We start from the raw sequence: 17,978 nt of genomic DNA, 5'->3' as shown, positions 1-17,978 counted from the left end.
TAATGTGGAACTAATAGAGTGTATCAAATGGTTGCAAGAGATGTTTGCAAAAGAAACTACTGATTTTCACATAAATGTGGTTCATATATTCCTTCTGATAAAGCAACAAGCTGCATTTAAATTTTTGGCTTCTTATTCAGTAATGATTTACTAGACCATGTACTGTTTGAAACAATTTTGTATGGAGATCAAAAGCTTGAAGGTTCCACATCTTTCTAACCAAATAGAATTGACGAAATGAAGAATTTTATTGCCATTAATTTATTAATGTGGATCAATAAGTGTCATTCATGTAGGGAGTACTTGTCTTCTGACCTAGTTTCAGTGATTCCTATGCACCAGTTCTTATGACTCTCACAACAGAGTTTACTGGTTGCTAACATTTGGAATATTGCAAACCAATACAGTTTCTTTCACATTTTCTCAGTATTGAAAATATAAGCACACCATCTCAGAAATGTAAAGATGTTTCCTATGCAGAAATTTAATGCCCTGATACTGTGAAGGTTACAGTGACTTTATGGGATTTGCAGACAAGTCTGGCATGTTAAAATCAATCTATGAGATTATAAGAAGCAAAACATAGGTGGCACAGAATTTTCTGGTGCTTTCGAGGTGTGTCTGTTCTAAATGTAGAAAAGTGTAAGTCAAAGCAGAGGAGTGAAAAAAGTAAAATAAAAATTGTAATCTTGCAGCATAGCTACTTGACACTATCACATTGATTAAATATTGATATATAACACTGCAGGGAGATATGGAATGGAATGAGCATGTCAGGTTGGTTGTTGGGAAGACAAATGCTTGACTTCATTTTTGTGGGAGAATTTTGGGAAAATGTAGCTTATCTATAAAGGAGATGGCATATAGAACACTAGTGCAACCCTTTCTTGAGCACTGCTTGAGTGTTTAGGATACCCACCAAGCTGGATTAAAGGAAGACATTGAAACAATTCAGAGGCATACTACTAGGTAGATTTGTTACCAGTAGGTTCCATCACCAAGCAAGTACTATAAAAGTGCTTCATGAACTCGAATGGGAATCCCTGGAGGGAAGTCAATGCTCTTTTTTGCAAGGCACTATAGTGGAAATTTAGAGAACTGGCATTTGAGACTGACTGCACATTGATTCTACTGCTGCCAATGTACATTTTGCTTAAGGATAACAAAGATAAGGGGAGTGAAATTGGGGCCCTTATGAAGGCTTATGGACAGTTGTTTATCCCTTTGTTCTATTAATAAGTGGAACACAAAAGGAAATAATTAGCAGTAATATGTGGTACTCCCCACCACGCACCATAGGGCAGCTTGCAGAGTGGGTATGTAGATGCAGGTATAAATACCTTCATAATTTATAACAAACAATGCATTCACAAGCAATATGCGTGAAGAAATTCAGATTCCCCATAATTTCTGGTCTAGTTGGAGCATCATCATCAGCTTCTACCTGCAAGAGGTCTCAGACCCAGCAGAACAGATTCGAGCCATTCATAGCACCAGAAAATCACTTTGACAATTCATCCCATATACTGAAAAGAGGGCCATCAGTACTTTTCCAAAATATTCAAAAAAGTAATGTACTCGAGTAGCCTCACATGTAACTAAAAACAATTTACATAGCACATCGCAGTTTGGATTCCAGAGGGGTTGCTCAATTGAGAATGCTATTTATACATTTACTCAGCAAATAGTAGAAGCCTCAAATAATAAAATATCACCAGTTTTTTTTTCTTTTCTTTCTTTTTTTTTGCTATCTTCAAAGGCATTTGGTAGCTCGTATTACTCTCTCAGAAAAACTGAAGTTTTATGGAACTGATTTTTTTTACACACAGCTGGTTTGCACCATACTTAACAAATATGAAGCAAAAAGTTGTCCTGAATAATTCAAACAATGTTGGATAGATAGAAAATTATGGTGACTGGGGAGAAATCATAAAGAGGGTCCCTCAAGGATCAGTTTTGGGTCCACTCCTATTCCTCATCTATGTGAATGACATTCCATTTAACATTCAAGAAGCAGAATTGGTACTTTTTGCAGATGATACTAGTGTTATAATAAATCTCATTAGCGGGAAAGCAAAAGAAGAGATTGTTCATGATATATTTCAAAAAATTATTAAGTGATCATCTGAAAATGGACCTCCTGTAAATTTTGGAAAAAAACCTCACTATATATGGTTCTGTGCAATAAATAATCATACCAATGATTGATGTAACACATGGGCAGGAGTTGGTAAACAGGTACTCTGCTACAAATTTGTAGGTGTACGTACTAATGAAAACTTGAACTGGAGAGTGCAAATTACTGAGCTTCTCAAACAAATAAGTTCAGCTACTTTTGTTCTTCAGATAATTGCTAGCCTAGGAAACAAACAAATCAACTTCCTGAAATATTTTCAGACAATGTAAATTCCAGGTGGGAATATCAACAATGTACGAAAAGATAGATTGCTACTTACCATAAAGAACACACATTACATTGCAGACAGGCACAGTTAACATACACTTACATTAAGCTTTCGGCCACAGCCTTCATCAGCAAAAGAGAAACACATATCATTCACACACACTAACAAGCACACCTCGTGTACACATGATCACCAGCTCCAGCAGCTTGGACTAGAATGCAACTGCTATTCATGGATACTGGGGATACTATAAGAATCATGCTACCTATGACAGGGCATTCAGGAGTTGTTTGCACTAATGTTCTGGACAGTCTAAAGAGTGAACTTGGGCTTCTTAATATATCTCTGGAGGCTGTGGCTGTTTGCATAAGGGTGTTTCAGGAGACTGCCATCTGCATTGTTTACCTCTCTCCCAATGGTGAAGTGTCTCAGAACACATTGCTTGTATTGGTTTAACAGCTCCCCCCAGCTTTCCTAATCTTGGGTGATTTCAACACCCATAACCCTTTTTGGGTTGAAAACATGATCAAAAAATTGTTCAAATTGCTCTGAGCACTATGGGACTTAACTTCTAAGGTCATCAGTCCCCTAGAACTTAGAACAACTTAAACCTAACTAATCTAAGGACATCACACACATCCATGCCCGAGGCAGGATTCGAACCTGTGACCATAGCGGTCGCGCGGTTCCAGACTGTAGCGCCTTTAACTGCTTGGCCATCATGGCCGGCGAAAACATGATCACTGGCTTTGGTAAAGACCTCAAAAACTTACTGGCACAACTTGACCTGTGCCTCTTGAGCACTGGTACACCCACACACTTCAGTGAGGTGCACGAAACTTCCTCAACCATTGACCTTTCCATTTGCAGCCCTTGTCTTCCCTCCCATCTATCCACTGCAGGGTCCGCAATGACCTGTGTGGTAGCAGTGCCTACCCGATATTCCTGTCCCCCCTTGGTGTCACTCCCCTGGTCGCCTGCCCATATGAGCTCTCAATTATACTGACTGGGGTGCGTGTGCCTCTGCTGTCACCCTTGGCTCACCACCGCTTCAACTGATTTAGTGATACCTTGTTTCTCAGGCCATCCCAGCAGAGAGAATACCTCAATGGTCATCAGAAATCTAAGAGACCATTAGAGATCGTAGACAGGCTCTCCAACGCAATAAACAGTACCCATCAGTGGAGTGCCTCATTGATTTTAAGTAGCTCCATGCCTGATTCTGCCAACTAATAAAATGACAGAAGCAAGAATGCTGGGAATGGTACATTTCAACCATCAGACCAGGTACCTCTTCTTCACAGGTTTGGGCTACAATCAGACACCTGTAGGTGACTTAGTGTTGCCTTAAATGACACTGTCTACACTGACCAACACCGAACATTTTGTTCTGCATTATGCTCGAGCCTCTGCATCTGAGAATTATCAACCTGCCTTCAGTGTTCTAAAACAGCAGGTGGAATGAAAGCAATTATCTTTTACTGCACTCCATCTGGAACCATATAATGTTCCATTCAGCAAGTGGGAATTCGTCTGTGGCCAAACCCACTGCCCTGATACAGCCCCAGGGTCAGACCACATCCACACCCAAATGATCAAGCACCTACTAGTGGATTGTTAGCATTGTATCCTTGCCATCATTAATCACATCTGGACTGAGAGCGAGTTCCCATTGCAGTGGCGAGAAAGCATCATTGTCCCAGTGCTGAAACCAGCTAAGCACCCTCTAGAGAGAGACAGTTATTGCCCAATAAGTCCCACAACTATACTTGAAACCTTATCGGCCCATTGAGGGTTGGCAGGACACGATTTTGCCTCTACTGTCCAGACTGGGCTGTGGCTGTCTGGCTTTGGTGGTCCTGCCTGGCACTCACACTATCCTCTCTTTTACTTCTCCTCCCACCCTCTCACATGGTCTGTTCAACTTATATGTATCTGTGCTTCTCTTGCCCTGTCCGTCTTGATAGTCTTTTTGATTGGTGAACCTCTGGTAAGCGGTAGGGAGTGGGGGATGTATGTCCCCTCATTGCATTCTTCTTTGGGCGGTTCCAGCTGCTCCTTGAATAGGGCATCTTGCGTGACTTTCTTCCTATATCTTCCCTGTCTTCTTTTTTGTCCCTTATGTACCTCTGATGTACAGTCATGTAGACTTGTGTGTTCGAGGAAGAAAGGCTGATGACCTAGTAGTTTGGTCCCTTTAATCATCCGTCCATCCAATCCGACAACCAAACAACCATGTTCAAATTGTGCTCCCCTCAATTTGAAATGTCAGTAACATTTAATTTCTTACCACCTCGTTGTGTCTACCAGTAGTGCCCATAACCTGGCTCATATTCCTGGCATTGCATCATAATTCTTATTTTGTCTAATAAAGCTCCTGATGTTCCAGGCCCTCGGCCTATCAAAATTCATTTGCTGGGAATGGGCTTGACAACCACAGGCTTCCTGAGCCAGGGACATATGTGCTGCCAGTCTTCTGTCACCATAAGCTCTGGGCATGCTTCAGTGAGAAGTGTAGAGTGTGGCATGGAACATCAGGTATCAGAGGGAACAGAGATCTTGGCTTGACTGCCTGAATCATGAGGATGGTGAAAACCTCTATAAAATAATTCAGTCTCAAGATGTACTGTGTGCTGATGAGATGAATGGATGTTGAGATGGAAAAGTTGTTAGCGTGCAACCTCTGGGGAAGCTGCTGCACCTCAGTTGTATAAGACTTACTCAGACATGTGGAGATCTGCTCTTGGGACTGAGTTGGAACTCTTGAAATTTTCTCCTCCACCTTCCAGCGGAATAGGTACCTGCTGTACCATCAAATAATCTAACAAAGGAGCCTTGCATAGCCATTAGTCCCAACTCTGGAATTTTTCAGAATTCTTGTGTTTACAGTAACAGAACATATGGTGCAGGTCAGAATGTGTTTTTAGTAGTTAAAAGGGCAGAGGGCAGCTTTGACAAAGTTTTGCAGTTTTATATTCAAAAAGGTTTAGAGAAAATTGCTGGCACTCCAAAATCTGTTGAGCAATTCTGCAATTAGACACTGTTCATAGAAACATCTAGTTCCCAACAAGCAAAGACCCCCCAGAAAGCTAAATTCCTTGGAGAACATGCACTTAAACTAGAGTTACACAATATGTTGAACTACAGCAAAGGTGCAATGTCATGTAGAGATCTTGTTGATATTCTGAAAGAAGAACTGAAAGATGAGCGGGCTTCACAAGGTACTGTGGACATGCAAAAATCATGAAAAAGGTGAATGGGATCTGCTAAAAGCAGACCCCTTTATCTTTACGTTCAATAGCACGAAACGCCCAGAGCATGTCAAGGCAGGTTTTCTTTGCCTATGGTTAATGTGTGGCCCTATGTCCTTCAACCCAGTGCACTGTTTCAAATGCCACAGCTTTGGGCACACCACTCTTGGATGTGAGTGAGAAGCCCTTTGTGACAACTGTGGTAGGGTCCTTCTCAAAGGAGTCACTTGTTTGTCTGCTCTGTCTGGAGTAGGATCTGCAGTGTCTTCTTGGAGGGAAGGGATACTGGGGTCAAAGGCATAGCTCACCTATGACAAGATGGGTGACATTTCTGTCATTATAATCACCCATGAAAGTCTGCATATGGTACAGGGTATCATTTTCCACTGAGATTGCCTCTTACAGACAGGTCTTCTCTTAAAGTTGTTTGCTAATTTGGAGTGATGAGTTGTGCATTTTGTTCATTGTGTCCAACAGGGACCAAAAGACAACAGAGTGGATGCTGGAGCTTTGATCTTGGACTTTGAAGGTGACTCATTGTCTGAGAAGATTAAGGTGATGGTGTATCACTGTGATGTCAAACCATACATTCCTCCTCCACTGTGGTGTTACAAGTGCATGCGATTTGGACATACCTGTATGTCTTCACATTGCAACACCAGTCCTGTCTGTAGGGATCATGGCTGTCAGTTGCACACCAACATTTATTGTGCCCTGTGTCAACTGTGGGGAGCACCATTCCCTCCTTTCCACCAGACTGCAACATTTTCAAATGTGAAAAGACCCTTGAGTGCCTCACATATCAAGGGCCCAAGAAGTTGTATGATCGCCTATATACTACATGTATGACAATTATGGGTGTCACTGATGTCACTTTATTTTACAGATCCATCTTGATCACATAAATTTTTACATTTCACTATGATCAGTTTTGGCTACTGCCATCTTCAGATCATAAAATATTCTGATGTAGTATCAACGTCAAACTAAACATGTAGGTACGTAGTACATTATCAAGCAATGTTGTCTTATGGATATTGACAACTGCATGATATGAACATCTGGATTCAACCTTGGTTCCTACCATGGCTACTTCCCACAATCACCACTAATGTGTTATCAAATTATAAATAGAACCACCTGAATGCCAAGTCTGCAATGGGTGGATAGGTGGATGGTGGTGTTACATCCAAATTTTTCCAGAAGAATACTGGTGTGATGAGTGATATGTGTACAAACATTGTTGTGGAAAAAGCTTAAATGTTTGCTCAATATTCCTTTTCTGCAGATCTGAATCTCTTGTCTGAGATGTTTGAGTGTCTCACAATATCTATCAGCATTTGCTGTGGTCCCAGAAGCCATGAACTTGACCAAAAATTGTATATTTTTATAACAAAGCATTCGCTTGTTTGAAATATTGTGACTTGGATAAAGAGGAATGTCACCATTCTGATGATTTTTTTTTCTCTCTCAGCTCTGAGGAGAAACACCCAGATTTTATTTCCTATAATATTAATAACTACAAAGTTATGCATTATGTACATCTTGTATGCTGAGGAAATTTACAGGATGACTCAGTGCATTGCCATTGGTGGTCTTCTGTGAGCATCTTGTGCCTACCTTGTGGTATTACAAGGTTTTGGTCAGTCTGAAGAATGTTGCTATGAGAAACCAAAGAGCAAAAAATGTGAAGATCACTGAGACTGATCATTTGATCTTGCTGCATGATTTTTTAAATTTTTGCAACTGTCTCATTATAAATTTCAGTGCAACCAGCTGTGAACTTCCCTCACCATTTGTTGACAGTTTTGAAATCAAAGTACAAGTCTCCATATTCCACTGTCAAATGCTATTGAAATTCAATAGTTTTAGCATCTTCTACATTCAAAACTGAATGACAGCATCAACTTCACATCTTACTTTGCATTAAGCTCCATTTCAAATGGTTGCTGATAAGTGATGGCTATTCAAGGACAGGGAAAATGCTGATCACAGCAGTGTGGCCAACAATAATGTGAACAGTTTAGTTTTGGTATTACCCTTGTATTAGTAATATAATTTTAAACAGCTTCTTGAGTTCTTCTTTTGATCTGTTTTAAATGTTTAGTATTTTTTAGGCTTGCTTTTAAAATAAAGATTATGTATTTGGTTTGTGAAGTAACACTATTTATGATAAAGAAAACAAATTTTGTGAGTTGTCATGATCTTTAATATACATAGGTTGTCATCTTGGAATTTACTCAGCTGTTTTCCTGAAAGGTAAACTATAATAATCTTTAGTGTTTTTGTTTACAATGATAAGTGAGAAAATTTTACTATAATTTATGTGGTTGGTAGCAGTATTTACTACAGTGTAATTTATGAAAACAACTGTGGTGTTCTCTAACGAAAATGGATGAAATAATGTTATTATTTAATTGTGTTTTTTAATAAATATTTAAAGATTTGTGTCATATATTTGTTCAGGTCACTGCCTTTTTCCAACCACCAATAGAAGGCATTGTTTTGCAAACATATGGAGTAGGTAATGTTCCAAGCAACAGGAAAGACCTTCTGGAAGCTATAAAAGCTGCTGTTGACCGTGGGGTAATAGTAGTCACTTGTACACAGTGCCACAAGGGAGGAGTGAGTGCACTTTATGAAACTGGTAAGGTGTGTGTTGCTTACTGCATATGACATTAATATTTCTTATGTATGTAAAAAAAAAGTCATGATTTTAAGACTTCTGGTGCTTGTGATGATAAATAGATACAAAGAAAATTTAATGATATAACTGAAAAAGAAATACTAGAGAGAATGCCTTTTTTATATGAATACTGATTACCTCAGTTCTCTCTCTCTCTCTCTCTCTCTCTCTCTCTCTCTCTCTTTCTTTCTCTCTCTCTCTCTCTCTCTCTCTCTCTCTCTACCTTACAAGGAATGTAAGGTTAGTCCTATGAAAAGTATCAAGGCAATAATCTGCTTGCAAATGTGCTTTGAAATTGTGTGAAAAGAATCATTGCTTGAAAATGCCTCAGTTTCTGCCTTTGACAGCGGCTGAATACTTTTTCAGATTACAAAAATAGAAGTGCTGTCATCATTTCTAATAACCACATTGTTGTTGTCTTCCATCTAAAGACTTTATGATGCAGCTCCCTGTGTCAGTATGTCCTGTGCAAGCATCTTCATACCTGCATAATTGTTGAAACCTACATCCCCTTGAACCTGTGTAATGTAGTCCAGCCTTAAGCTCCCCGTGTTCTGGTGTAACCACAAGCACCAGAACAAAGAAGAAGAAGAAGAAGAAGAAGAAGAAGAAGAAGAAGAATGCAAGACCAGAAAAGGCAGTGAGAAGACATCAGCCAATAGTATGCTGACCAGGACGTCACCACAATAGGAGCAACATCTAGCTGAAGTGAATATAAGTGGCACTCCGGCACCCTCAGCCAGACAATAGTAGACAGAATTAGCATGGCCTAGCAGAGAGTGCTACAGCATTGTTTATTAGTGATCCATATCCATTGCTTGTTTAGACTTTGTCTATAGTGAAGAACATTACTGTTTGCATGTCACCCATCACTTGCAACACTTGTTCTAAATGCAAAGTTAAATATTGTCAATCTGCTTTATTGAAATAAAACTATTAATGTTATTTGCTTGAATTGTTGTATAGCATTCCAAGCATTTCTTAGGCACTCTACACAAGACGAGTGGACAAGACACCACACCCTGTACAATATTTACATAGCACACTGCCTCCATAACCATACTGACTACTCTTTGATGCTTTGGTATGTGTCCTATTAACTGATCCCTTATTTTAATCAAGTTTTGCCAACGCCTCCTTCTCCCCACCATTACACTTTAAAAAATGTCCAGAAGCAAAATACATGTAATAATAATCAAAACAGGTGTACTTGAAAAGTGTGATGGAGAATCTGGCAGAGTGTACCTCCAATCAGTGTTCAGCAGTCCAAATTTAGATTCAAAGTAATTCAACAAAACTTTCAAAACTCAGCAGAAATCACAATGAACTATAGACTATTGCAGGACTGACAGTTGTAATGATTTAGTTATAAGTCATCACTGGTACACAAATGAATGTGTGTCAGTCAAATTCCATCATTTTTTGCCTTATCTTCATCAGAGAAGAGGAACATGATGGTAGGACAGGTTTTTTTTTTTTGCATCGAGTGTTAGCAGTTATAATACAAAAGATGTAGGTACTTTTAGTGTAAATGGTATTATAGTACTTGCTGCAATTCCTAGCTGTGGGGTAAATGGAGCTTAATCATTGTAAATGTATAAATCCTCCTTGTGGCATTATAGAAATTTTCCTAATGACTTGTGTTCTACCCCAAGAGCACTGAAATTTTTTGGTTCAACAGTACACTTACATGGAAGACAAGGCACAGTGCAATTACCAATATGCATATGGACAGCAGAGCCTTGAGCTCTGGCCTGTATATTCATTAGTTCCAATATGGAACACAGCCAGCAGGCTGCACATGCAACTGCTGTTGTATTAGCTGAACAGGTGGCCTCTGGTAGCTGAATCAAGCACAGACTTAATGCGAGAGCTGTGAAACGGTACTCACACAAAATTGGTAGTTATAGCACTCCTCTTCCTTTGCAAAGAAGTGAACACTGTGCTCACATCCATTTCTTCTGTGGTTGATGTAAGTTGTTGAGTCATGTGATGCCCTGCCACTGGTACATTGAGTCAGAAGTGGTGCGAGTGCGGGCAGATGCGGTCTCTGCCCCCTGTGAGAGGTGTTACGGTAGGACAACTGATGCTGGCACAGTGTCCATTTCCATGTCCAAGTCTAACCCCAGGGAAGGACATTGTGATAAAGGTGGTGGAGTAGGCAGAACATACAGAAGCAATGTGTTCATTCTTATGGCATCTATTGCACATTGCCCAGCTTTTGGGACACACAGTCCTTTCATGTTGAATGAAGCAGTATGGGCATGAAGACAGTGGAGAATGAGGCTGTCACTTTTGTGACATGGACTATTGTTGTGGAGAACACTGATTACCTTTATGACACTGAGACATCTGCTGTACAGCTGCAATAGCATTTACATTCCCTTGCAAACTGACTGAAGGCTGGGAAGGTTGAGAGGAACAAATTTCTGAAACTTCAGACCAGGCTTCTATATGACTACCAGCCCATGAAAATTCAAACGACTGAGCTATGTTCAATACTTCTATAAGCTTAGGATTTTCACACTGTAGAGCTTGCTCTCAATCTTCCCTATTGGGAGGAAAATGTATAACTGCATCACAAACCATGTGATCAGTGTAGGATTCAGTATGAACATTTGTCATAAAATTACAATGACACCTAATTCCATGTAGTTCTGCTGCCAGTGCCATTGTTTGGGCCACTTTTGGCAGCAGTAAAACTCTACACAAGCAGTAATAAAGTGAGAACATTTACAGTGATAGGTAGAAAGTAACTCGCACTGATTGAAAGAAAGACCTGAAGATTCTTGTAAGAGCGTGAGCTAACACAAAAACTGATATGCGCAAGATGAAGTCCATGACAAGAAAAAGAGCTGCCTCTATGGAAATTAAACTCAAAGGACTAAAGAATGAAGGGAACACATAGAGCTGAATACCATACTCATCACAAAAAGTGCTCTAACCCAAGAACACTGTAATTTGTTGCTCAAACAGTACATTCACATGGGAGACAAGCTACAATAAATCAGTAATGCACAAGTGGCCAGGAGAGCCATGCACTCTGACTGATATATTCATCAGCTCCATCAGGAGGCACAGCACTCACAACTAGTGTCTATTAGCAGGCTGGTGGCCTCTAGTGGCCAAATCAAGCACAAACTTCATGCACAAACTATGAAGTGGTGCACACATAAAATTGGTAGTTACAGCAACCTGTTTATAGAAATATACAGTAAACTTTATAGTAAAAAGGCTGGGTTAACATCAGACTGATTGGAGATACGAACATTAACAAGTCATCTACTGACCTCATCTCGGAAAACTAATGCTAGCACTAAATCAACCAAGTACAATTCCATAAGAACAGTTGTGGACAATGACTGTGGTGTATTTCAAAATAGGAAAAGGAAATCAGCAATCAGTCACAAATTGAATCTGCATTTTATTACAGATATAGATTTTAGCTATTGCATTTATAGACATGTGAAGCTTGTGACAAAATGTGTAACTACAATTTTAGCATGTCTCTAGCCAGAGTCTAATGTGGCTGTGTATTTATTAAAATCATATAGTAACATGTGTTATTACAAGCTTGATAAGTCAATATGACTCGATTTATATGCACTGAGGGCAGCTATTCAGTACTGAAACCTAGATGTGCAACAAAATACCAACTGGATTTGCAGCAGATTGTTGAATTCCTTTCCCTTTTTTGGAATATTAGATCAGTTAATTTAACTCTCATGATAAATGAGCCCACTAGAAAGATTAATAGCATCAAATCATGTACTGCCATTATACCTAGCATGTCTCCCAGCACATTGTAATCTACCCCCTCCTTCCTACTTGCAGCTGTTGTCCACATCAGTCTCTTATGAAGATTTGAGAGGAGCAAAGATTACAATAAACTTTCTAGTTTACTTATCTTTTCACAAAGAGTTGGTGCCAGTTCTTCTTATCTAGGCTGAAGTTCTCACATCTTATGTCCTCATGGTTGAACTGATCTAAATAAATCTGAAGATTGTTGTTGCAGAATTTTTGTTGTTATGTTAATATATTTTGTCACATTTTAGTATATCATACAGCCTTTCGATTTTTTGCATTAACAAAGCCAAAATTACATAGTTCACACACAATACAAAAATATGTCCACTCACATCAGAGGCATGATTACTACTGTCTCACTCTGCAGAAATAACAATATTCCAAAGGGTTAACCATTTTTCTTGACAAATGAATTTCTATTAGTTTCAATTATTATTTCATAAATGAAATAATGTAAATGTATGAGACAGGCGAAATACCCTCAGACTTCAAGAACAATATAATAACCAATCCCAAAGAAAGCAGGTGTTGACAGATGTGAAAATTATCAAACTATCAGTTTAATAAGCCACTGCTGCAAAATACTAACACGAATTCTTTACAGTCGAATGGAATAACTGGTAGAAGCTAACCTCGGGGAAGATCAGTTTGGATTCCGTAGAAATATTGGAACATGTGAGGCAATACTGACACTATTATTTATCTTAGAAAATAGATTAAGGAGAGGCAAACCTAAGTTTCTAGCATTTGTAGACTTAGAGAAAGCTTTTGACAATGTTGACTGGAATACTCTCTTTCAAATTCTGAAGATGGCAAGGGTAAAATACAGGGAGCGAAAGGCTATTTACAATTTGTACAGAAACCAGATGACAGTTATGAGAGTCGAGGGGCATGAAAGGGAAGCAGTGGTTGGGAAGGGAGTGAGACAGGATTGTAGCCTCTCCCTGATGTTATTCAATCTGTGTATTGAGCAAACAGTAAAGGAAACAAAAGAAAAATTTGGAGTAGGTATTAAAATCCATGGAGAAGAAATAAAAACTTTGAGGTTCACCGACGACATTGTAATTCTGTCAGAGACAGCAAAGGACTTGGAAGAGCAGTTGAACGGAATGGACATGGTCTTGAAAGGAGGATATAAGATGAACATCAACAAAAGCAAAATGAGGATAATGGAGTGTAGTCGAATTAAATCAGGTGATGCTGAAGGTATTAGATTAGGAAATGAGACTCTGAAAGTAGTAAAGGAGTTTTGCTATTTGTGGAGCAAAATAACTGATGATGGTCGAAGTGGAGAGGATGTAGACTGGCAATGGCAAGGAAATCGTTTCTGAAGAAGAGAAATTTGTTAACATCGAGTATAGATTTGTGTCAGGAAGTCGTTTCTGAAAGTATTTGTATGGAGTGTAGCCATGTATGGAAGTGAAACATGGATGATAAATAGTTTAGACAAGAAGAGAATAGAAGCTTTCGAAATGTGATGCTACAGAAGAATGCTGAATGGGTAGATCACATAACTAATGACGAGGTATTGAATAGAATTGGAGAGAAGAGAAATTTGTGGCACAACTTGACTAGAAGAAGGGATCGGTTGGTAGGGCATATTCTGAGGCATTGAGGGATCACCAATTTAGTATTGGAGGGCAGTGTGGAGGGTAAAAATTGCAGAGGGAGACCAAGAGATGAATACACTAAACAGATTCAGAAGGATGTAGGTTGCAGTACGTACTGGGAGATAAAGAACCTTGCACAGGATAGAGTAGCATGGAGAGCTGTATCAAACCAGTCTCTGGACTGAAGACCACAACAACAACAACAAATGAATCTGGAAATAAAAATAGTAAACAGTACTAGATTGCATAATTAATAATAAAAATTTTGAGTGCCAAATAATTCACAATTTCAAATGTTTCTAGAAAAAGAAATTTTAATTACCGAGCGAGGTGGCGCAGTGGTTAGACACTGGACTCGCATTCGGGAGGACGACGGTTCAATCCCGCGTCCGGCCATCCTGATTTAGGTTTTCCGTGATTTCCCTAAATCACTCCAGGCAAATGCCGGGATGGTTCCTCTGAAAGGGCACGGCCGACTTCCTTCCCCATCCTTCCCTAATCTGATGAGACCGATGACCACGCTGTCTGGTCTCCTTCCCCAAACCAACCAACCAAATTTTAATTCGGAACTAGTACTGATTGATTATACCATCCAAAATAAAGTAATGCCTTTTCATAAATTTTATCTTTAAATATAACATACTGTCTATAAAATTGTATGAAAGTTTTCAGAATAGCTGCTGAGATAATATTGACCTGTCCAAAATTCTGAAAATAATGCTGGTATCAATAACTACTGCTGAGGAAAGGAAACGCTTGAGGAGGATGTCCCATTATAGTATCGCACGTAATATGGAAACAATGTGTTTACTATATTTTGTGACCTACAATAAACTTTGCCAAAAGATAGAATGCAGAAGTGTCTGGTACATAAAATATTACTTAAAACATAAGAAAAATATCTACTATACAAGTCATAATTTATACGTATATGAGGACATGGCATTCAGATTTTCTGATCTGTGGACCATTCTGTCTCAAGACTAATGACAGAAAGTCAAAACTTCAATATTACAACACTAAGCTATAGAGGTAAATGCAGAGGCAATGTAAATTATTAGAATTACAAATTCCAAGTTTACATCTATAAAGTTACACCTTCAAAACCATCAAAAGAGAAGCCTGAGTGTGCGACGAGTGTGCTGACTTGAGAAACTCACATCACTGGTACTGACCAGAAGAATGTATTGAATCAGCCACATAAATCTGAGTATGTAATGACATGTTGACTTATGAAAAGAGAAAATAGTGAAAAAATATTATGGCCTATGCCTACAATGTGGGGATCAACCCACAAATCCAAACCACACTGCGTACACACCAGTAGAAATGTTTCGACTCAACAAAATGAATAAAGTTCATAATCATATAGCAATAAGTTCAATCATATGTAAAGAATAATTAGATGAAGCATCTAGCCTCAATCAATAGTTGCACACTTTCCTTTAGTACACATACAGTCGAGGTGACCAGGAGTACCCGAAACAGAGTCAACCATGAGTTTGCACACAACTCAAGTTCCAGTGAGATACAGTGCAGTCCTAAGGATAAATACAGACAATCAGTGTCATAAATAGCTTGGAATGACGACATAATCGAGTAGCATGAGGACCAAAATCAAATGTGTGAAATCAGAAATGTATACATCTTGTTATAGAGCCTATACTCGATTTATGATCACAATCATAAATGTCTTCCACACTATTTATAATTGTTCAGACAAACTACCCTACATACATAGAAACCTAGAAGATTCATTTACAATTGATAAAAAAATACTGAGTGTTGAGATAAGAAAATTCATTGAGATGTATGACTACTAACCTAACATTGCCTAATTTTATCAGATTCTGATAATTATTTATCACATGGTTCATAGAATATACTCCTGAACTTTTTAAGTTTTCACATGTCTGTGTTAAACATAGCAAATTATCAGCTGTAGAACATCAACTCAAATCAAACAAGATTGGTAAGTTAATCCCCCTATTTGAAAAAGCATACATTTATGTGGAATTACACTGTCCATAGCAGTGACTACTTTTCTAAACAAATAGTTCCTTTAAAATTATGTAAATACAAGAATTTTCATATAGGATAATTTCTTGGATAACAATTTACAAGTTTTAGTCTCAAGACTGATTTAGTTGACAGATGCTTGAGAACATTACCCAGCACCTATAGTCTCTTGAAAGTCAAGTGGACCAACAAGGGTGTAGCCGTATAGGAGTGTGGGAATGGATCCACCCACATCTTCCAGTTTCCTCTCTAGATTTCTCACCACACACTCAAACGGATAGGTAACTTCTTGTTTAGCTTTCACATCGAATCCTGAAACATTGCTTTGTGTACTAGGCATGCTGTTCAGTACCTCCATCACATACCACGGCATATGTTTTGCCTACCTATATTGAAAAAATAAGTACTCAGGGTTCACGTCAGGATGGATTAAAAAGTGTTCACACATATGGTACACTAATAAGCAGAGCTAAATGCAATGAAAAAATGAACTAGTAAGGTAATATACACATGTATACTAAGATATCTCAAAGTAACATTCACTTAGCCTTTAGAAGATTAAAAGAAATTATGTACACAAGCAAGACAAGTTGGACTGCACTGGCACAGCATCCGACAAATGCCAGCAAAATGAGGTATGCACCATAGCCGACGATGTACTGACATAAGAATTCTGTGTTTAATGTACACATGTGTTTGGTTTGCACAAATGACACTCCAAGATACACATGAATAAAATGAGCCTTCACTCAATTTACAACAACACCCATGACTACCCAAAAGAGCTCATGACAATTAAATTTAATGATTTTCTACAGAGTACACAAGAATAATAACAATAATAATAATATTTAACACTAATAGTATTCTAAAATAAGAAATTTATCACTAGATATTTAATGGCATTGTAACATTTCAAAATTGTAAAAGTATCTACCCATTTAGTCACATGATGTATATGTATGAAATTCTAAAGCACAAATGTATTACAAAACAGAATTATATAGTTGATGAATCTGCAAATATAGGTTGTCTTAAACTGTCAATAGATAAGACAGAACTTTAGAGATCACATTATTGTGATGCATACTATGTTCTTGACAAAGGAGAAAGGGGGGGGGGGGGGGGAAATGATTAGATACTTAATGGATCATGTCTATAAACTTTCAGTTCAGTGATATTGCATAATTCAAACAACTTCTTAGATTTAGGATACACTAGTCTGTATGCATTAGAAACGGATTTTTAAGAATTTTGAATGGTTCTAAACAAATACCAAAACATTTCTTTCTCTCAGATGTCAACACTATAGTTTCTCTTTGGCTTTCACCAACACAAGATCTCCTACCTCAAACTTAGAAAATCTGCATTTACCATCATGTCTCTGCTTTCTCCTATCTCCCTGCTTTCTCATCATCTCCCAGACACACTCTTATCTCTCTTGCGGTGACAGAATTTTTACGTGATGGGAACTCAACATTCTCAGAAATAAAGTTAGCTAGTCTGCAATTGAACATGATTTCAAATGGTGGAAAACCTGTTGAAGAGTGTTGCAAACTGTTCATAATATCCTCAAGATCACTGACATAATGTCTGCCCCCGGTAGATGAGTGGCCAGCGTTACAAAATGTCAATCCTAAGGGCCCGGGTTCGATTCCCGGCTGGGTCGGAGGTTTTCTCCGCCCAGGGACTGGGTGTTGTGTTGTCCTAATCATCATCATTTCATCCCCATCGACACACAAGTCGAAAGACTTGCACCCAGCAAACGGTCTACCTGACAGAAGGCCCTAGTCACACGACATTTTTATTTACTGACATAATCTTTCCAACTGGTATGATTCTTACTACAATATGTTCTAAATAGTCTTCCGATTTCTCTCTTGTATCTTTCTGCAGGGTTACTCGACGTATGGTACACAAAGGTTAGAATATGCCCTATTTTTGCATGATCAACAAAATCTTTCCAAGCTTGTGATTTAAACTGAGAACCATTGTCAGATAAAATTGTTTTACAAATACCCACCTGATGAAAATATGTGTTTTCAAACTTAGAAATGATTTGCTTACTGCTAGCTTTCGTAAGAGGAAACTACCTTATGAACTTTGAAAATATATCAACCACCACATAAATATAACAACGCCCATCCTTAGACTTAGGCAAAGGTCCATAGACATCTACAGACATGAGGTCTAGGTTACC

General features: G+C 38.6%; 1 protein-coding gene across 1 annotated transcript in view; it reads left to right on the top strand.

The window, feature by feature from the left end:
- The window catches only part of LOC126187783 (L-asparaginase-like), a 322,364-nt gene that overhangs the window by 271,729 nt on the left and 32,657 nt on the right, over nt 1-17,978 (top strand). The window contains exon 7 of the mRNA XM_049929055.1: nt 8,123-8,308. Coding sequence (XP_049785012.1) covers nt 8,123-8,308 — 186 coding nt within the window. The remainder of the gene's footprint in view (nt 1-8,122; nt 8,309-17,978) is intronic.

Source organism: Schistocerca cancellata, chromosome 5, assembly GCF_023864275.1.
Source record: "Schistocerca cancellata isolate TAMUIC-IGC-003103 chromosome 5, iqSchCanc2.1, whole genome shotgun sequence".
Classification (NCBI taxonomy): Eukaryota; Metazoa; Arthropoda; class Insecta; order Orthoptera; family Acrididae; genus Schistocerca; species Schistocerca cancellata.
This window is presented reverse-complemented; position numbering and strand designations above follow the sequence as displayed.